Source organism: Barbus barbus, assembly GCF_936440315.1.
Source record: "Barbus barbus genome assembly, chromosome: 3".
NCBI lineage: Eukaryota > Metazoa > Chordata > Actinopteri > Cypriniformes > Cyprinidae > Barbus > Barbus barbus.
The window spans coordinates 42767255-42790187 of NC_136731.1; the positions used below are offsets into that span (position 1 = coordinate 42767255).

General features: G+C 38.4%; 1 protein-coding gene across 1 annotated transcript; it reads left to right on the plus strand.

Moving 5' to 3' along the window:
- Positions 1–1850: 1850 nt before the first annotated feature.
- On the plus strand, positions 1851–18351 carry LOC306858968 (uncharacterized protein; the record flags this gene model as incomplete). Its single annotated transcript, XM_079399780.1, has 13 exons — positions 1851–2441; positions 2689–2784; positions 2898–3131; positions 3215–3356; positions 3462–3521; positions 4355–4844; positions 5620–5763; positions 13295–13883; positions 14427–14522; positions 15526–15759; positions 15835–15991; positions 16096–16155; positions 17659–18351. The coding sequence occupies 13 exons, from the start codon at positions 1851–1853 to the stop codon at positions 18189–18191; spliced, it is 3426 nt and encodes a 1141-aa protein (XP_079255906.1). The 3' UTR covers positions 18192–18351.
- Between the last annotated feature and the right edge of the window lie 4582 nt (positions 18352–22933).

Here is a 22933-nt window from a genome sequence, read left to right on the forward strand (position 1 = left end):
AGCAACTGACTGCTACCCCAGATACTCATGCAATGTGAACACAGCAGCAACTGACTGCTACTCCAGATACTCATGCAATGTGAACACAGCAGCAACTGACTGCTACTCCAGATACTCATGCAGTGTGAACGCAGCAGCAACTGACTGCTACTCCAGATACTCATGCAGTGTGAACACAGCAGCAACTGACTGCTACTCCAGATACTCATGCAGTGTGAACGCAGCAGCAACTGACTGCTACTCCAGATACTCATGCAGTGTGAACGCAGCAGCAACTGACTGCTACTCCAGATACTCATGCAGTGTGAACACAGCAGCAACTGACTGCTACTCCAGATACTCATGCAGTGTGAACGCAGCAGAAACTGACTGCTACTCCAGATACTCATGCAGTGTGAACGCAGCAGCAACTGACTGCTACTCCAGATACTCATGCAGTGTGAACACAGCAGAAACTGACTGCTACTCCAGATACTCATGCAGTGTGAACACAGCAGCAACTGACTGCTACCCCAGATACTCATGCAGTGTGAACACAGCAGCAACTGACTGCTACTCCAGATACTCATGCAGTGTGAACGCAGCAGCAACTGACTGCTACTCCAGATACTCATGCAGTGTGAACGCAGCAGCAACTGACTGCTACTCCAGATACTCATGCAGTGTGAACGCAGCAGCAACTGACTGCTACTCCAGATACTCATGCAGTGTGAACGCAGCAGCAACTGACTGCTACTCCAGATACTCATGCAGTGTGAACGCAGCAGCAACTGACTGCTACTCCAGATACTCATGCAGTGTGAACGCAGCAGCAACTGACTGCTACTCCAGATACTCATGCAGTTTTAGAAAATCATGCAGTGTGAACTCGGCATAAGTTTGGGATTCAAGCCTCCTTATAATAAACACTGCAGAATTTAATTGAAACATGTAGAAAAACACTTCCCAGTACATATTGTAATTCATATACTCTTTTGCTTTTTGTCAGAAATAATTCATATCTATATCCTCCAACAGTTTTAATTTTGACCACCAACTTTTTAAAATACATCATTTATGATAAACAGCGGGGAAATATTATTACAAAGATGAAAAGGTGAAAAGGGTATTTTAAGTAGACTTTACCATTTTAAATCATAATGTATGGAAAAATAGAATAAAAATGAGTTTATGTATCTATATTGCCTTCAATGAATACGGAGTTATTGTTGCACATAAAACATCATTCTATGTTCAGAACAGGTGCAAAGAATACATAACCTTCAAATTTATATGAGAGTTCAGCACACACCAGAGATGGGCTAATTTTTTGTTGAGTTTATTTTTTATTCTTACTTTTATTAAAATTTTACAATATCCCTTGAATTGACATATTGGTATACATATCTATTAATTGGCCTGTTTGGCAATAAAACATGTTCTTCTATCAGATTAATCTCTTTAACTGATACATCATGAACCTTTAATGTGATTTGTCTGTCAATGCACAATTATATAATAATAACAATATTTAACCACACGCTGGTCAGAGATACAATATAACATCACGGGTCATCAGTAAGGTGCATGCTGAAATTGGCAGCTTCAAAGAGCTGCTCTGATTGCCTAATGTGGCTAGAGCGCTCTACATACACTATAGAGCCCAGACTGTAAATTAGTAAATTAGGACAGAGCCAGCGCCAGGGCACCTCCATTGGGGGGGCATTTGAATTTCTAGGGGGGGCGTTTTGGTCCAGGTGGGAAGCGTGCATGTAGTTGCTGATGCTCGCTAAAGCATGCAATTGCTTTCTTACGTGCACTAATAAATGAAGCAATTATTGTGTTTTTTCTCTCTGTGTTAATACAGTGAAATGGCAGAAGCCAGTATCTCATGGGCTGAGGATCAGTTCAGCTGTCCAGTGTGTCTGAATCTGCTGAAGGATCCGGTGACGATTCCCTGTGGACACAATTCCTGTATGAGCTGCATCACAAGCTGCTGGAATCAGGAAGATCAGAAGGGAATCTACAGATGTCCTGAGTGCAAACAGACCTTCAAACCAAGACCTGTTTTAGGTAAGAATGTGGTGCTTGCTAAAATGGTGGAGAAACTGAAGAAGATGACACTCCAAGCTGCTGCTCCTGCAGTTCATCGTAGTGGATCTGGAGATGTTCAGTGTGATTCCTGCACTGGAATTAAACAGAAAGCAGTGAAATCGTGCCTGGACTGTCGAAGCTCTTATTGTCAAAATCATCTTAAACAGCACGAGAATCTCTTTAGAGGTAGAAAACACGATCTGATGGACGCCACTGGACGACTGCAGGAGATGATCTGCCCTCGTCATGATAAAATGCTGGAAATTTACTGTCGTACTGACCAGCAGTGTATTTGTACATTGTGTTCGGTGGATGAGCACAAACATCATGACACTGTATCAACTGCAGCAGCGAGGACAGAGAAACAGGTACTGACATTTCTCACATTTATTATGATTTTTCTCTCAATCAGGGACACTGATGTAATTAATAGTGTTTTGAAATCATTTTAAATAGAAATTCACAATATAGCTGTTTTTATTGTATTTTTTTTATCAAAAAAAGTCTTGGTAAACGACACTTCTTTCAAAACATTTAAAAATCTTATGGACCCAAAACATTAGTACGTTAGTGTTCACATTCAACTTGATTTAAACATAGTTTTGTTTTGTTCAGAGACATGTGGTGGAAAAACAGAGAAACTTCCAGAAAATAATCCAGCAGAAAGAGAAAGATCTTCAGGAGCTGAGAGATGCTGTGGAGTCTCATAAGGTGAGTTTGGAGAAGAAGAAAAGTTATTTCCTCCAGATTTCCTCCAGCGCTGGAGCTCTTATGCTGTTGTCCCACTGAAGACACTGTGTGACTGTATGTGTGTCCTATAACAGTGCTCTGCACAGACAGTAGTGGAGGACAGTGAGAGGATCTTCACTGAACTCACCCGCTCCATTGAGAAACGTCGCTCTGAGGTGATGCAGCTGATCAGTGATCAGGAAAGAGCTGCAGTGAGTCGAGCTGAAGAACAGCTGGCGCGATTGCAGCTGGAGCTTGATGAGTTGAAGAGGACAGAAGCTGACCTGAAGCAGCTCTCAGAGACAGATGATCATATTCATTTCCTTCAGGTAATAGAGAACTAAGGAACACTGAGGATTTCAACCAGCTACTGTATTTACAGGGAGTTTGTTTTTTATCTTTGTGTTTGTAGAGTTTGCGGTCTATCCCCGATTTAACAGGTTTAGCTGTCAATTGTCATCTGTCTTTTGATGCTGTAGTGAAAACTGTGTTTCAACTCAGAGACAAACTGCACCAGTTCTCCAGAGAGACTATAGAAAACATATCTGGAACAGGTAAATACTCATTTATTCTCAGAAATGAGTTCAGAGCCATTCATTAAATAAATAGTTCAATTTCTCTGTGAGAATTAAACTGCAGATGTGTTTTGATGTCTGTAGTGAAAACCATCCAGATCATAGGCGCTCCTGAATATCAGACCAGAAAGGAGTTCCTACGATGTGAGTTGCTAAAACACACATAAATGTAAAATCCTGTTAGTTTTACACATTTGTGTTTTAAAGGGTCATATGATGCGATTTCAAGTTTTCCTGTCTCTTTGGAGTGTTATAAGCTGTCTGTGCATAGATAAGATCCCTGAAGTTGCAAAGACTAAAGTCTCAAAACCAAAGAGATATTCTTTATAAAAGTTAAGACTCGACTATGCCCCCCTAAAACAGCTCATTTAAACACACCCCCACATGTCTACGTCACGGTGTGGGAAGATTTGCAAAACACCGCCCAAATGTATACGCAAAGAAAGAGGGCGTAACTATTATTCTCGCTGTAGTATTGTTGCTGTTTTTTTGAGTACAGACATTAAAAACAGTGAGCAAACTGACTTCAGGTGCTTGATGTAGCATATATTTGCATGTGCATGTCATTCAGACAGAGATTACCAGTGAAAGCGAGTGAAATAATATTGAACAAAACTATTAATTTTGATAGATTAGATGTGAATATTAGGATTTACATCTTACATGAACCATATTTGACATTTTGTAACACAACAAGTATTATTATTTTATCATGAATGAAAAGCTTTTAAGCAACAAAAAAATACAGTAATTCATTATTAATTTTGTTTCAGATCCATACTTTTCCATTAGTTTTTTTATAGTCTGTTAAAATAGTTTTGAGTTGCAGTCTTAAATTAAATTCTTCTTGATCGGTTGATATGGATAAAAGTTTCATTGATTATTCTAGGTTTAAAAACATAAAAGCAGTATATAGGTATATTATCCATTTGTTTATTATGGAAGGTCATGAGCGATTATGTGTTTATCTCCATTAGATTCCCGTCTGTTGACTCTGGATCTGAACTCAGTCAATAACTGGCTCCATCTGTCTGAGGGAAACGCAGTGTTGACTTTTGCAAACACAGATCAACATTATCCTGATCATCCAGCCAGATTTGATCGTCAGTGGCAGGCATTGTGTAGAGAGGGTGTGACGGGACGCTGTTACTGGGAGGTGGAGTGGAGCGGTGATGGGACGTCAGGAGTGGGTATATCAGTGGCATATAAGACCATCAAGAGGAAGGGAGAGAGTAATGAGATTTTAGCTGGATGTAACAATCAGTCCTGGAGATTGAACTGCTCTCCCACTTTCTGCTCATTTACACACAATAACACTGATTCTGTTCTTCCTGTAACCCGTGTCTCCAGTAGAATAGGAGTGTATGTGGATCACAGCGCAGGGATTTTGTCTTTCTACAGCGTCTCTGACACAATGAGTCTCATCCACAGAGTCCAGACTATATTCACTCAGCCGCTCTATGCACTGTATACATTTGACAGACACTCAAAGGTGAAACTGTTTCGTCTAACCAAGTAAATCATTATGGAGGTTGTTTAGAATTTTCTCATGATGAACCAATAAGATAAGATGTAAGATAAGAGAAGTACCAATAAGATGTCATGAGGCTTATTTTCTAGTAAAAAATGCCAGTAGTGACTGTGCAATAATCACAGATGTATTCAAATTTCACATCAAACAGTATAATAATGGCTGTAAGAGCTAATGATGAAATAAATATGGATTTCTGCATTTATTACTCATCAAATTTGGTCTGATCTTAATTCAATTTACAGTTGTAGACTGACACAAATGCTTAATAAATGTACTTTTCACATTTTTATTAATAATCCTTCACATTGTAAGATGTAGAAAAAGGGTTCACAAATGTATTCTTGCCTCTGTATATCAAAAGCATTGTCTTCTGTATTTCACATAATTCACACTATCAAAAATAAAATATGCTTGTTTGAATAATATTGCATAATGTGGTATTATTTACATGACAACTTCACGATCATATATCAGGCTCCTCATCTTCATATATATTTTCTGTAGATTCTGCATGCTTTATGTGGTTACATGACTGCTTACTGACATGCGCAGATTCCGCTCGGAGACAACAATCTGCTCAGTTGCCTTTTGAGAGAACATCAACACTGTGCTGATGCATTTGATGCTATGGGAACACCTTCAGTGATCATGACTGCTGCTACAGTACATACACTCTTAAAAATAAAGGTGCTTTATAATGCCATACAGATGTCCTGAGTGCAAACAGACCTTCAAACCAAGACCTGTTTTAGGTAAGAATGTGGTGCTTGCTAAAATGGTGGAGAAACTGAAGAAGATGACACTCCAAGCTGCTGCTCCTGCAGTTCATCGTAGTGGATCTGGAGATGTGCAGTGTGATTCCTGCACTGGATGCTATAGAATAACCTTTTTGTCTAAACGGTTCCATAAAGAACCTTTAACATCTGAAGAACCTTTAGTTCTTTGTGGTGAAAGAAGGTTATGTTTTATTAACAAGATTCGGGAGGAGCACGATTAGATAATCAGTCTGGCCCAGGTGGAGCTCGTCAGCTAATCACCTTAACAAGCACATCAGGTGTATATATATATATATATATATATATACAGCCAACTCACGTCTGTTCTATGGCAGTTTTCCAGCATCCCACCTCCACCCCAACTCCTCTTAATCTAATTTCATCCCATTCTTGGGATGAGGTGGGAGTTCTCTGGGTTTGGGCTCTATATCCTGAGCTCGGAGCACTTCCTCTGGATAACACACCAAATATGCTTAAAATTGCTCAATCATATTATATGTTAGTGCAAACTCGTGAAAGAGATGGTGCTTTAAAGAACCTTTGATTGAATGGTTCTTTGTGGAACAAAAAATGGTTCTTCTATGGCATCTCTTGAAGAATCTTTTTGAAGAACATTTATTTTGAAGAGTGTACTAATCTCACAGCACAGACAATGTCAGTTATGTCACGTAGTGACCACGTGTATAAAATGACCTAAACTATCATCATCAGATTCTGTCTTTAAAAGCAACATGTCTTGCAGCTGTGTGCTCACTAAAAACAATCAAAAATCATTCAAAGCTCTTTATTTGTTGCCTGTGTGCCCTTTCTATTTGTTGTGTTGAGTAAATGAGTGTGGAAAGAGAAAAACGTAATACAACAAGCTGCTACAGACAATGCACCCGTTACATATGCTAAAAGAACATACTATCATGACAAAATTAACAATTCGCCTAACTCTTGCATGCTCTTTAAAACATTTTCCTCCCTCCTTTGTCCTCCTCCTCCTCCTCCTTCATCACCTCCAACAGCTGACGACTTTGCCACATTCTTCATTAATAAAATTACAAACCTCACTGCACAATTTTCCACACCACAATCTATCAAACATATCTTTCCAGCAAACATACACTCGTTCACATCCTTCTCTCCACTCTCTGAGGCAGAGGTCTCTAAACTCATCCTTTCCAGTCATCCTACTACCTGTCCGCTTGATCCTATTCCATCTATCTGCACTCACTCACATCGTTAATACATCCCTTCACACTGGAATTTTTCCCTCAGCATTTAAACAGGCTCGTATAACGCCACAAAAACATCTGGCTAAACTAATAACACACAAACACACAATTGTACTTGTAAGAGAATATATTGTATTCTCTATAGTTAGGTGGAATAGCCCACTACGGAGCTCCCATAAGAAGTGAGACAGGAGACAGATGATTGTTCAACGGTTTATCTCTTCAGGATGTGCCACTTTATCCAGCATTGTACAGTCATTAAATTAACAGAGGTGGCAAAATGTGGTTTAGTCTGAAATAAATAAAATATCAGAAGACTGTATACAGTAAACATAACATTATACATCTATGCATTCATTCTGGGCTATGAACTGAACTATGGACTGATGACACCAATCAGACATGCATCGGCAGCATTATCACAATATGACAAATAAAGAAAGATAAATCAATTACATTCATGCACGCACGCACATTTACCACTCAGATAGCAGCAGAGAATGAAACTGAAAGTAAACTGGGGCCGCGACGGAAATCTAGTGCAATACTTTTAAATTTAATTCACATACATTAAATACAGTGAGTAATCATTCATAGAGTGAGTGAACTTTTGAAAATGGGTTCATAAACTTATTCTTGCCACTAACATTGTCTTTTTCTGCATGTTCATAATACGCACAATTCACGCAGGCATTTCTTTAACTCAGGTGCTCTGTTCAAGCTCTGTAATTCTCTGTAATTGATACTGGATATGAACTTTGTAACTTTAATGTAGATACGAGCAAAACGTGTCAAGAGTTCAAGCTCTACTGCTTATATGTGACGCTTCGCAGATCAGCAGCTTGGGAACGCCACAAATGCCTTCATTTAGATTGACCGACACAGAATGCGTTGTTTGTGGTTATTTTCTGCTGATACCTCGACTTAAGAGCAGGGACAGATTTTAGGTGCCCTGGGAACGACTGATTTAAGGGCCCCTCGTCTTCACGTTCTGGGTGAGCGGTATTTCAGCTGGGCCGCTTCTCTAGAGTTACCCGTGAGTTCACATGCTGTTTGCTCTTTATCCAGAGGTTATTCAAGTTCTGCCGCTGTTTTTATGAGTGTTTGTCATCCTGTTAGTTTCAGTTTTGTTGACTCGGAAGCAAAGCTGACGGAAATAAACATCATATAGCCTAGAATTTAAGTAGGCCTACACTACACGACAAATATTTCATTTGACTGTACGTTTAAAGTTACTTTTAGTCACTAAAACATTGGGAGCTGCATTTCTAGACCTCACACGCATGCATTGTTTGTGTAAATATATTTAGGTCGTTTAATTTTCAGGATGTGAGAACGACATGAACATTAAATCTCTTCGGCCTTTCTTAACATGCCATTGTTATAAAAAGGCCACATAGTAAAGTGCTGTAAAGGTAATTTTATTACAATTATGACTTGCTACCTGTCAGTATTTAGTGCTCTTGTCCACATAACATTACTGTACCTGTACATGTTCAACTGTAACAACTTTTACATAACTTTTAACCTTTAAGCTTAAGTGCTCTTGTCTAAAAACATCTTACTGCATATGAACCCTTTGTGGCTCTTATATGCAAATTGAATAATAGCTGATGTAACAGACATTTTCAACACATAGTTAAGAGGCTCCACATGACATCCTGACCTGAGTCCTGCTGCCTTCGCACTAACAATAGTCTCAAGTCATGCATGCTGTGCACAAAATCAGCAATCACAGCAATCAAAGAAATTTTAACATACAGTAATAATCATGAAATATTTTGATTGGGTCTCGAGTGGACTCGGGAATAAGTCTGATTTCTAATATGTTCGAGTACAGGTCAATACCAAGTCAAAATGCACACAAGTTCATGACAAGACAGAGACCTTTAAAATATGGTCTCGAGACCAAGTTCAAGACTGAGTCTGAGTCTCGAGTACTCAACACTGAAAATTACTTAAATGTCCTAATTGAACTATGGCTTAATCCTGGCTTAGGCTAAGCCCTGTCTATGAAACCGGGCCACAGGATATTTTAATCGTTGGCCATTCAGTGTTTAAAGCGATCTGAGATTAAAAACATAATGTTTGGATCTGTTTAACAGCATTAATTTGTTCAAATTGATTATTACAATTTCAAATTTAAAAGTGCTTTTAAACATATATTTAAAATGTTATTTATTGCTGTGATCAAAGCTGAATTTTCAGTATCATTAGGCGACTCTCAGTGTCACAGATACTTCAGAAATCATTCTATGTTGATCCTGTATTTTTGTTTGTTGAGTTTCTTCTGGATCTACAGATGTCTTCACAGTCAGCTCTCCTCTGTCATTGATGATGATGTCGAGAAATCAGTTTCAAACTGCAGCAGTCCTGCAAAGAGAAAGCAGAGAAGATGTCTTCTAGAGGTTTCTGGACTTCATTTATTGTCAGAAATATGTTTAGTGCCATTCAATAAATATAAAAACAGTTGTTGTTATAATATCCTCTTGACACGAGAATTAAACTGCAGATGTGTTTTGATATAGTGAAAACCGTACAGGTCCTTCTGACTCCTGAATATCAGACCAGAGAAGAGTTTCTACAGTGTGAGTTACTATCAAAGCACAAAGTCTAAACCCACTTTAATGGAGGTTTTTTTTTACTAAGTTAATGCTATATGATTCTTTTCACTTGTTTTTGTAAATCGGCAGGCTTCAAATAATATACAAATGTTATTATTAATTAGTGCACATGCAGTGACAATCAATAACGGTGCTTCATAGTGAAAAACACATTTGGTTGCTGAGAATTTCATACAACAAACAAGCCATTTTATACAACAATATTCAATATTGAACTTTTAAAACATTCAACACATGCTTAATAGAGTTCACGGGTGCAAATGCTTGTCATGATAACTGTAAAACAGTTCGGTAATACATTACTGTTCATAGACAGTATGTTACCAGTTAAATGCTTGTTTTTGCACATTTAGCAAAGATTCAAAATAATTATGCATGTATCTTCTTTAGATTTCCACCTGTTGACTCTGGATCCAAACTCAGTTAATAATTGGCTCCATCTGTCTGAGGGAAACACACTGTTGACTTTTGCTGACAAATACCAGCCAAATCCTGATCATCCAGACAGATTTGATTGTTGGACCGAGGCGCTGTGTAGAGAGAGTATGACTGGATGCTGTTACTGGGAGGTGGAGTGGAGCGGAGATGGGAGGTTAGGAGTAGATATAGGAGTGACGTACAAGAGCATCAGCAGGAAGGAAGAGGGTCCTGACAGTGCAGCTGGACGTAATGATCAATCCTGGAGTTTGTTCTGCTCTCCAGACTGTTGCTCATTCTGGCACAGTAACATAGAGACTAAACTTTCTGCAGTGTCCAGCAGTAGAATAGGAGTGTATGTGGATCACAGCTCAGGGATTTTGTCCTTCTACAGCGTCTCTGACACAATGAGTCTCATCCACAGAGTCCAGACCACATTCACTCAGCCGCTCTATGCACTTTTTGGACTAGAAAATGATACAACAGTGAAACTATGCCATCTGAACAATTAAATCACAGTTTATTTTAAATTAGTTTATTTTTTTTATTAATTTAATTTAATTATTTTTTTATTAATGCAGAATCATATGCATGTACAGGTCCTTCTCAAAAAATTAGCATATTGTGATAAAGTTAATTATTTTCTGTAATGTACTGATAAACATTAGACTTTCATATATTTTAGATTCATTACAACACAACTGAAGTAGTTCAAGCCTTTTATTGTTTTAATATTGATGATTTTGGCATACAGCTCATGAAAACCCAAAATTCCTATCTCAAAAAATTAGCATATCATGAAAAGGTTCTCTAAACGAGCTATTAACCTAATCATCTGAATCAACTAATTAACTCTAAACACCTGCAAAAGATTCCTGAGGCTTTTAAAAACTCCCAGCCTGGTTCATTACTCAAAACCGCAATCATGGGTAAGACTGCCGACCTGACTGCTGTCCAGAAGGCCATCATTGACACCCTCAAGCAAGAGGGTAAGACACAGAAAGACATTTCTGAACGAATAGGCTGTTCCCAGAGTGCTGTATCAAGGCACCTCAGTGGGAAGTCTGTGGGAAGGAAAAAGTGTGGCAGAAAACGCAGCACAACGAGAAGAGGTGACCGGACCCTGAGGAAGATTGTGGAGAAGGACCGATTCCAGACCTTGGGGGACCTGCGGGAGCAGTGGACTGAGTCTGGAGTAGAAACATCCAGAGCCACCGTGTACAGGCGTGTGCAGGAAATGGGCTACAGGTGCCGCATTCCCCAGGTCAAGCCACTTTTGAACCAGAAACAGCGGCAGAAGCGCCTGACCTGGGCTACAGAGAAGCAGCACTGGACTGTTGCTCAGTGGTCCAAAGTACTTTTTTCGGATGAAAGCAAATTTTGCATGTCATTCGGAAATCAAGGTGCCAGAGTCTGGAGGAAGACTGGGGAGAGGGAAATGCCAAAATGCCTGAAGTCCAGTGTCAAGTACCCACAGTCAGTGATGCTGGTGTTGGTCCACTGTGTTTTATCAAGGGCAGGGTCAATGCAGCTAGCTATCAGGAGATTTTGGAGCACTTCATGCTTCCATCTGCTGAAAAGCTTTATGGAGATGAAGATTTCATTTTTCAGCACGACCTGGCACCTGCTCACAGTGCCAAAACCACTGGTAAATGGTTTACTGACCATGGTATTACTGTGCTCAATTGGCCTGCCAACTCTCCTGACTTGAACCCCATAGAGAATCTGTGGGATATTGTGAAGAGAAAGTTGAGAGACGCAAGACCCAACACTCTGGATGAGCTTAAGGCCGCTATCGAAGCATCCTGGGCCTCCATAACACCTCAGCAGTGCCACAGGCTGATTGCCTCCATGCCACGCCGCATTGAAGCAGTCATTTCTGCAAAAGGATTCCCGACCAAGTATTGAGTGCATAAATGAACATAATGGCCATTCTTTTATTGGTCGGATGAAATATGCTAATTTTTTGAGATAGGAATTTTGGGTTTTCATGAGCTGTATGCCAAAATCATCAATATTAAAACAATAAAAGGCTTGAACTACTTCAGTTGTGTTGTAATGAATCTAAAATATATGAAAGTCTAATGTTTATCAGTACATTACAGAAAATAATGCACTTTATCACAATATGCTAATTTTTTGAGAAGGACCTGATTCGTATTACATCTAATGTGGTATTATTTACATGCATACATTAACATATCAGGCTCTTCATCTTCATATAGCTATTTTCTGTAAATCTGATTGTTCGTCTTGTGGTCTTGCTCTTTATGTGATGATTGCTCAAATTCTTAGTGACATGCACAGAATTAGTACAGAGACAACTCTGCTCAAAATTGTATTGCCCAGAAAATATAATCAAAGATAAAATCATAATGTGCAAGGCCTTGTTTTTATTCAGTAAATTGCTCTAAATGTTATCATCTCAGTTGTGATTCTTTTTGATGTTTGAGAGTGTGTGGATCTTCTTCAGACTCTTTTCAAACTTTTTTTGGTCTACACACCTCAGTTGGATTATTTTGATGGTGCGGTGAATCTCTGGCTGCTTTCCTGTAAAACAAACAAACACACACAAAACTTCATGTGTAATAATATAAAATATGAGGCATCTACAAATTAAAAGTAAAACACGTGCTTTTATTTTTGCTTATATGAACATGAACTTTGTGCTCCCCGTAGAGTCACCTGGTCTATATACAAAAGTTAAAAAAGTGTCAGAGTTTACATCTCTTCTTATCACGGATCAGCAGCCTATAATGCTTGGAAACGCCTCAAATACCTGAAGATTAATCGATGGATCATTTGTCCTTCATCTTACTGAAGAGTCAATCAAAAATCAGCAGGCGCAGAAAACAAAATTGTTTGTGGTGATTATTTTTTTTTCAGAGACAGGTTAGTTTCAGACTCTAAAATCAACTTGTGAGTTCACAGTTGACTGTATTTGGCTAGTTTTGGTGCTGTTTTAGAAGTTTTTAGAGATGTTTAATATGTTGGTTTCGGTTTTGCTGACTTTAACAATGCCAACCCTGTATATGACCGCACATAACAGCTTTCGCGATTTCATAATCGCACTAAATGGTTTAATCGCGATTTAATCATGATCTGATTTCGATTAATTGTGTTGCCATATTTTAAATGGTACCACAGTCACAGCTTTTGTACCTTTTTTCTGACAGTGCATATATTGCAAAACATATCATTAAAAAACACTACAGTAACCACAGTAAGTCACACCCAACAGAAAAACCTGTTTCGCAAGAACGTAATCAGGAAGTTATAAACCCTCCCGTAAGGAGGAAATGAACTGTTGAGCTGCAGTGTGTATCATCTCTCTGTTCATTTACAGTGAAATGGCAGAAACTAATATATCAGTGAATCAGGATCAGTTCAGCTGCCCAGTGTGTCTGGATCTACTGCAGGATCCAGTGACGATTCCCTGTGGACACAATTGCTGTAAGAAATGCATCACAGATGTCTGGGATCAGGACGATCAGAAGGGAACCTACAGATGTCCTTTATGCAAACAGTCCTTCACACCAAGACCAGTTTTAGGTAAGAACATGGTGGTTTCTGAAATGGTGGAGAAACTCAAAAAGACGAGACTCCAATCTGCTCCTGTTCCTGTTCACACTGGATCTGGAGTTCAGTGCGACTCCTGCACTGAAATTAAACAGAAAGCAGTGAAATCGTGTCTGGACTGTCGAAGCTCTTACTGTCAAAATCACCTTGAACAGCACGAGAATCTCTTCAGAGGTAAAGGACACCATCTGACGGACGCCACTGGACGCCTGCAGGAGATGATCTGCCCTCGACATGGTAAAATGATGGAAATTTACTGCCGTACCGACCAGCGATGCATCTGTATGCTGTGTTTGGTGGATGAACACAAAAATCATGACACTGTATCAACTGCAGCAGCGCGGACAGAGAAACAGGTAAGTTTCCAAGGCAATGGAAATCCATATGATCATATTTAAGGGCACTTGATTAAAAACTGATTGACTAATGCAGTTCCTGAGTTATCAGCAGAAACATAAATTAGCAGTAGCCCTCACTGCAGAACAAAGATCCAGGGGGCGGGGTTGGATCCACATCTAGGGGGTGGAGAATGGTAGGTTTAGGGGTGGCGACGGGTAGGTTCAGGTATATGTAAGGTGGGAGGAGTTGGATCTAGATCCAACCATGCCCCCTGGATCTTGTGTTCTGTAGTGAGGACCATCTCTAAATTAGCTAATTTTAGTGCCATCTATTGGTTGAGTGTCTGTGTACTTGTATAAGTGGGAGATATTCGGTATCATCTCAAAAAGCGTGTGGTCTTTGAGATTTATTGTCTTTACAGTGAAAAAGAAGAAAGAAATAACGAACACATTAGTGCTGTTAGACTGGTTAGGACATTAACTCAGATAAATATGGAAGAGTCTGGTGATTTACAGCATCCCGAGGAAAACCTGAACCTCAAGTTTTTGTGTTTCATGCAGAAACATTTGGGGGAGACACAGATTAAACTTAACCAAAAAATCCAGAAGAAAGAGGAAGACATTCAGGAGCTGAGGGAAGCTGTGGCATCTCATAAGGTGAGATTTAAAAAGAGCAAGTGGAATAAATGCAAATACATCTCAGTATGGCCGCTGCCATTGTGAGTAAATGATGTCATTTGGAGCCAGAGTCTGCGCAGTAGAGTCGTGAGGCGGAACCAAACTCCCGCAGACCCAATCAACCGTAACGACACGCCCCCTTTTTATAGCATCAAATTACTAGCTAAAATCAAACTTACCACAAAAACGAACAATTGAACATATATCAGCGTGGTAACAACTACCTTAAATGACCAAAATCATATTTCGGAAAATTGTATTGGAAGTGTAATTAATTTTTTTGTTATGACTCAAGTCCCATTCGTTTACATGGAGAGGGCGGGGTTTATGACCTGTACTGCAGCCAACCACCAGGGGGCGATCAAAGACCCCGCAGCTTCACTTTTCATGACATGTGAGACACACTTGGATGTAACACTAGTGTGGCTAGTGATGATAATCTCAGCAGATTAGTTCGGCCAACAAACGGTAAAACCCGACCAAAAAAAAAAAACATTGGAAATTACCCAGGATATACTTAATACTAATCAGATATGACCATACAGTAAATGCATGAACACATTGTAACATTACCCCCAGAATAAACAAGGATTGACAGTCATCTTCTACCACAAAGTTGCCCTGTGATAAAATTTAATTCCATTTGTTACTTGCCTTTTAAACTCTTATCGTGAGTAATCCTAATGTTCTACTTTCTTTTCCCACTTTGAACTGAACAATAAAATGGCACATTTCCAATGAGAGCATTATTGAGTTGAGCTTTTTTTATGTATCCATTGAGTTCAGTCTCCCCTATAAATGAATGAGCTTGGAAATTATATTTGAGAATAAGTGCAATTTGCGTACAGAGAGGACTGGCACTGGCAGAGATTTTAATGAAATTAGTATATACAGTTATATCAGCATTTACCATCCATTCTTTGAGGATTATAGGACAGAAAGAAACAATCATGAGCTGATTGTAATGTGTGTCTTATAACAGCGCTCTGCACAGACAGCAGTGGAGGATAGTGAGAGCATCTTCACTGAACTCATCCGCTCCATTGAGAAACGTCGCTCTGAGGTAACACACCTGATCAGAGATCAGGAAAGAGCTGCAGTGGGTCGAGCTGAAATAAAACTGCAGCGACTGGAGAAGGAGATCAATGAGCTGAAGAGGAGAGACGCTGAGCTGAAGCATCTTTCAGAAACACAGGATCATGTTCATTTCCTCCAGGTAACAGATCTTCTCAAACACTGAGGACTTCAGCAGGCTTTTGTGATTACATTGTGTTTGTGCTTGTGTCTGTAGAGTTTGTCGTCTGCCACTGTCTCCCTCTCTGGATCTACAGACGCTTACAGTGTCAGTCCTCATCTGACATTCAATGATGTGGTGAAATCTGTCTCTCAATTTAGAGACAAACTGCAGCAGTTCTGCAAAGAGGAGACAGAAAAGATAACTGAAACAGGTAAATTTCTAGGGAAATTATTATTTTTTTCATTTATTTTTCATTAAATATGAATTAACTCTTGACATGAGAATCAAACTGCAAATGTGTTTTGGTGTCTGTAGTGAAAACCATCCAGGTCATTATTGCTCCTGAGTATGAGACCAGAGAGGAGTTTCTACAATGTGAGTTACTCTAAAAACACACACAAACACTAACAATGTTGAGAGATATACGTGATTAAACATGATTACTTTACTAAGGGTTGCTCCAGAACCATAGCAATTGGACACAAGTCAGTTTAATCGTGTTGAAGCAGTACACAGGATGACTGAGTTGGTGAGCCTGCTGCAATCACACAATTCGTCACATTAAACATAACATTAGAGGAGGAGATTGAAGCGTTGTATTATTGCTGCTAGTGTAACAGAGGCCAGAAAGATCTGTACAGGTAAACCTCACTGCCCTGATCTCAAGAGGTGCATAGCGACTGATGCTAAAGGCGTTATATCAAAGACTACAGATATACAAAGCCAGTTCACTCCTATTACGAATGAGAGAAACTGCAACGTGCAATATGGCAGAATAGCCCTGCCTTCTGAATAAAACAGCTAATCACTGATTAGTAAAGTCATTGCATCAGTGAAGCTGCTGTTAGAAGCTCCAGTCCCCATAGAAACCTGAGACTTCCGCTTAGGACTGCACATGCGCATTCTAGTCAGAAAAATATGCTTTTTATAACGATATTTGAGCATAAGGAACAGCATTTATGGGCCAATTCATTTCAAATTTTCAAAAATGAAAAGTGGATGCTATTGAAAAATACAAAAAAATCCACATCTAGGCACTACAGCCCTGTTTTAGAATAAAGGCTTTTTACTTGGCTAACTATGCGAGTACCTTAGATGTGGATGCCTTTTTTTTTGTTTTTTTTTTGTATTTTGTAATATAATCCAAATTTTTGACATTTCGTTCCCCCTCTGGAGCACCCATAGTTTTTGTCTGGGAGTACCTGATGCCCCCCTGGTCAAGATTTTTTCTTTAAGTATCATTTAAAATTTTGTTGCCGATTTGAAATATGTTATTTAATTGTGAATTCAGCAGGCAGTTTTTGAGATTCCCCCATTCATTTAGATAGGAATTGGTTTGATTTGAAACGTGAGTGTGCAAAAGACGTGACGTGAAAGTCCACTAACACTATAGCTTCAGATAACTAAAGAAAGAAAATAAAAAGATTTGGTGAAAAAAATCATTTGTTGAAGTAACAGTATGACCATTTCTTTCAACAACAGCATCTAGAGTGTGTATGTCAGTGTATGTGCACACAATAGGGCTACCTTATAGCGAGGAGCTTGTTCAAAGTCAATAAAATCTAAAACTGAAGTATAGCATTCTTGTCTTGTTAGCATTCATTTACATAGCTGTGAATGCCTTAGGAAAACACAAACTTTGGGGGGAATTGAGGCAATTCCAAATCAGTTGTCAAGGACTGATGAAAGCATGCAAGTATACTGGTTTTATGAAAGGTTAATTGTTAATGCTTTCTGGAATACCTGCTAAATGAGTGACGCATGAAAACTTTTTCCCATCTTTATTAATCTTACTAAAATACTCAACTAATTTATTATGTTAATTATTAAAGTCATACTTTATTATTTACATGCAGATCATGTGTTTATTTTCATCAGATTTCCATCCATTCACGTTTGATTCAAACACAACGTATTCAAGTCTCCGTCTGTCTGAGGACAACACAGTGATCACTTCCACCAGCTGTAATTACAGATATCCCAATCATCTAGACAGATTTGACTATTGGATAGAGGCACTGTGTCGGGAGAGTGTCAGTGGACGCTGTTACTGGGAGATCGAGTACGGCGGTAATGAGGGTGTCCATATAGCAGTGGCATATAAGAGCATCAAGAGGAAGGGAAAGAGTGGTGATAGTCGATTTGGATATAATGATCAGTCCTGGAGATTGTACTGCTGTGACTCCAGTTGCTCATTTAGACACAATACCATACGGACTGTACTCCCTGTAGTGTCCAGCCGTAAAATAGGAGTGTATGTGGATCACAGTGCAGGGACGCTGTCATTTTTAAGTGTCTCTGACACAATGAGTCTCATCCACAGAGTCCAGACCACATTCATTCAGCCGCTCTATCCTGGGATTGGATTGCAAAATAACACAACAGTGAAACTGCGTCGTGTAAATATGTAAATAATATTGCCATATCACATCTAAGCATTGTGAAACAGAAAAATGATATTATGTTGCTTATTTCCTAAAATCTCAGGTGTGTTAACGGATTTAACAAATTAATCAAAATATGTTTGTAATGTATGAGGAGAAACTGATAATAAAAACTGTGATTTATGTCTTTTGTTGGAATTTGTTTAAACTTTTGATTGCTTTTGGTGAATGACTGTCTAAACAAGTAACTTTCAAATCTGATTCTCATGTTGTTAAAGAAATTTATATGACTGTTGTTGTTTATATTTTGTGTGCTGTTTAGTGGACTTTTATTCATTTTTACATTTAGCTGACGCTTTTATCCAAACTTACAATTGCTATATATGTCAGAGGTCGCACGCCTCTGGAGCAACTAGGGGTTAAGTGTCTTGCTCAGGAACACATTGGTGTCTCACAGTGGATTCGAACCCGGGTCTCTCACACCAAAGGCATGTGTCTTATCCACTGCGCCATCCACCACCCCTAATTCATAATTTGCTTTATTTTTATATCCGAGTATATCATATCGTAGTACCTGCACATCAAATGATTAATTAATGAATAAAGCAAAAGAAATGTATTCAGTCTAGCTCAGATCTTGTGTGTCACCACCAGGATGCTTTCAGCTATATATATCCCATATATTGAACACAATGCATAATAGCCTGCTTTTTAAACGTTATTACTGTAAGGTCCACCCATTTGACCCAAAGAAGGTATCCAATGGTGGATGAAGGTTTCCTGCGTGTTCGGTCTTTTCAATGTGCAAAGTTCTTCAATTTAAGTTAAACTCTAATCTAACTCCATTTTATTATGACCTCGTATTTAGCTTGAAATGCAAATTGATTGCTTGTCTATTTCTAATTAGTATTCTTCTGATATTTGATTATTCTAGTTAACTCTTGACTTTATGTTTACTCGTTCATTCGGTTGCTCATGTCTTAAACAAGGATGCAACGTAATCTACTAGAGTCAATAATTACAGAGTAAAACAGAATAAGGTCAAATGTAACAATTTATTATCAGTCAGGTAAATACTGTATGTGTTATGTCAATTACACAGCAATTCAAAGAGATCAAATCATATCAATACAAAACATCGAATTCTCAAAGATAAATCTACGAGTAAAGGATGCATACCTGACTTTCTAGAAATACATAGTGTGAAGTATTGAGAGACACACACTACGGGCTTCTGGTTACAGAATCGCCCCGATCCTTTTGCAACATTTCCTTAAGTACTCTGACCAAGATAAACATCCCCCGAAATGCAGACAGGAACTAACAATTTGAATTTGCTTTGATCAAGTCGAGTTAGCACCTTTTGGGACAGAAGGTAATTTGCATGAAAGGTACTGGGAACTGACCCACCCTCTACAGTGTGCAAAATATCTCTGAACTCTTAGGATCTTTATTATCTTTTTGTTTACTTCTTGTAAGAATGAGACCATTGTACCAGTCGCCCTGAGACAATTCAAATGATACCAAACATGACTGTAAATATCATTTGAATTCATGTAGAACATTATATTCTACTATTGACCATTCTGAGTGAGATGAGTGAAGGGAAGGATGGGTGAGGGGAAGAGGGGATGAAAAGAACTGATGCATATGTGAGAGAGGAGTTTTCTTGCATTCTCTCTCAGTGGGATGTGGAGACAGATGTCTGTATGTTAATGCACTGTGTGTGTGTTGTCCATCTCAGGAGTTCAAAGTGTCTGAGGTTCTGTAATTCTTACATTACCATTATTATAAACGTTATTTCTTTGTTAAAAGGGTCTTGTTGTCTCGTAATTCAATTATGTTTGTTAAATCTCTTTCAAAAGTATGTGCTATCAAGGGTGGACTGGGGTCAAAAAGTGGCCCTGGACTTTTTGGCACAGAGCGGCCCACCAAACCCGATCCGCAACACACAACACCATAAATGAGTGGCATACTTCTTTACATTAGTCTTTTCTGGTCTATATGGCAAATAGGAAATAATGTTGAAGAATTTTTACGAGGGACAGTTTACTATCACTAAAGTTAAATAACTATATTATCAGTCCATATGACACAATGCTCTGGTATCGTCTAGAAGACTTCAATAGTTCAGAATGCAGACTGTTTTTATGGTGCCTTTCTATTGGTCGTATTTGTCCTTTTGCAGGAACTTGACAGTAAACAGTACTGTGAAATATATAATGTTACAATTTAAAATAGCTGTCTTCTATGTGAATATATAGTAAAATATAGTTGATTGCTGTGATGCGCAGCTGTATTTTCAGCATCATTACTCCAGTCTTCAGTGTCACATGATCCTTCAGAAATCATTCTGATATACTGATTTACTGCTCGAGAAACATTTCTGATTATTATCTATGTTGAAAACAGTTGCTGCTTCATATTTTTGTGGAAACCGTGATACCATTCAGTCTTGGATAAGTTTAAAAAATATAAATTCATATCTTTCTTCAACAATGTTGCATTAAATCGAAGATTATAGAATACAAAAAAGGACTTTGATTAAATTGATTTAAGTGACAGTAAAGATATTTACACATATTACTAAGTACTTATATTTCAAATAAATGTTGTTCTTTAACTGAGAACCATTAAACCAATAATAAAACCATTATTAATAATTGATCACAAATAATAACTGATAATAATTAAGCAGCAAACTAAGCAGCATTAGAATGATTTCTGAAGGGACACTGAAGACTGGAGTAATGATGCTGAAAATTCAGTTTTGATCACAAAAATCAATTACATTTTAAAACACCCCAAATAGAAAACCAGTATTTTAAGTGTAATATTTCATAATATTATTGTTTTACTGTATTTTTGATCAAATAAATTCAATCTTCTTTCAAATAAATAAATAAAGGCTTTAATTATATCAAACTTGTAACCACCAGTGTCTATATAAAATAGGCTAATGCATGTGAATTAATAAGCAAGTTATATTTTTATTAGGCCTATAATATAAACCATATGTAAGTCTTCATATTTACAATGTTCTATAGTAAGATTGAGAATGATTTTTTTTAAATAAATTTTTTAACATTTTCTTAGACACGTGAAATCACGGAAGAAAGCCAATATAAAGATACACCTTAACTCTTATCTCATGTCTGCTGAAAACTGCTATGTTATGTATAGTGATAGTGTGATAGTGAAGTACCCATACTCGGAATTCGTGCTCTGCATTTAACCCATCCAACGTGCACACACACAGCAGTGAACACACACACACACACAGCAGTGAACACACACACACCGTGAACACACACCCGGAGCAGTGGGCAGCCATTTTTTATTGCGCCCGGGGAGCAGTTGGGGGTTCGGTGCCTTGCTCAAGGGCACCTCAGTCGTGGTATTGAGGGTGGAGAGAGCGCTGTACATTCACACCCCCCACCTACAATCCCTGCTGGCCCGAGACTCGAACCCGCAACCTTCGGATTACAAGTCCGACTCTCTAACCATTAGGCCACGACTTCCCTTAAAACGCAACTCCGGTGGGACTCGAACCCACAACCTTTGAATCTCTTCGCTAGATTCGCCTAGAAGTCCAATGCGCTATCCATTGCGCCACGGAGCCACCTGCTATAGCCTACATTGTGTATAGCCTACATTGTGACGAATAACGTAAATGGCATTCAAATCTGAGAAATTCGAGAAGGTCAGTAGTAGTTTTCATTCCTGAAAATGAATGTCTGGCGTCTAACTATTTATTTATTTATTTTTTCATTTCGTAAAGGGTTGGCAAATATTGCTGAATTTTCTCAGTGGCGGAGCCAGAGGGGTGTCCACCCCAAAAATTAATATGTTACGATTTCATTTTCTTTGTTTAATCGTACTGAAATAAGCGTTTATTTTAGCCTCGAACTCAAGGATGTGACGCGTTTGGTGTTCGTGCTTCGTCTCGTCCATTTCCAGCCTCTCACGCGCACGCTCTCGCGCCACAGAGCAGAGAGGACATAGACAATGAGCTGACGGACACGACAGAACAGGCCACTTATAATAACATGAAACAAAGTCTCAGCGTTCAAATTCTGTTAGTTTTATTAAGAATTTCAAACGATAAAAACAGTTTTGGGGCTGTTCAGTGGCTGGCGTGACGGATCATGCGTGCTCCCGCTTTTTAAGTTCAAGCGAAGCAGGAGTGCATCTTATTAGCATGAAGTTAACATTTAATGAACATCCGATCCATGCTGAAAGATACACTACAACTTACTGACTGTATAGTGTCTCATGCAATCACTCAATGAGTGTTTCAACCGCGGCTAGAAAACATTGTCACATAAAAGAAAATCCACCCAGTGTCTGTCCATAAACTTGAGAAAAATAGAGAGAATTTAGCAAAAATTACATTTAAATATTTACTCAATTGCTCTTTTTTAAATTATAATTAACAAAAATGAATCGATATAACGTTATTATAAAAATGGTCTAATATGTATACAAACCAATTGTTACTTTAACCTTAACAATAGTTTAGTTTAGAAAAAATGAGAAAAAAATAAAGTGTACATTACCAATCAGCAGTTTTTGAACAATAAGATTTTTTAATGTTTTTAAAGAATTCTCTTCTGCTCACCAAGCCTACATTTATTTGATCCAAAATGCAGCAAAAGCAGTAATATTGTGAAATATGTTTACTATTTAAAATAACTGCTTTATTTGAATATATTTTAAAATGTAATTTATTTCTGTGATGTAAAGCTGTATTTTCAGCATTAGTCCAG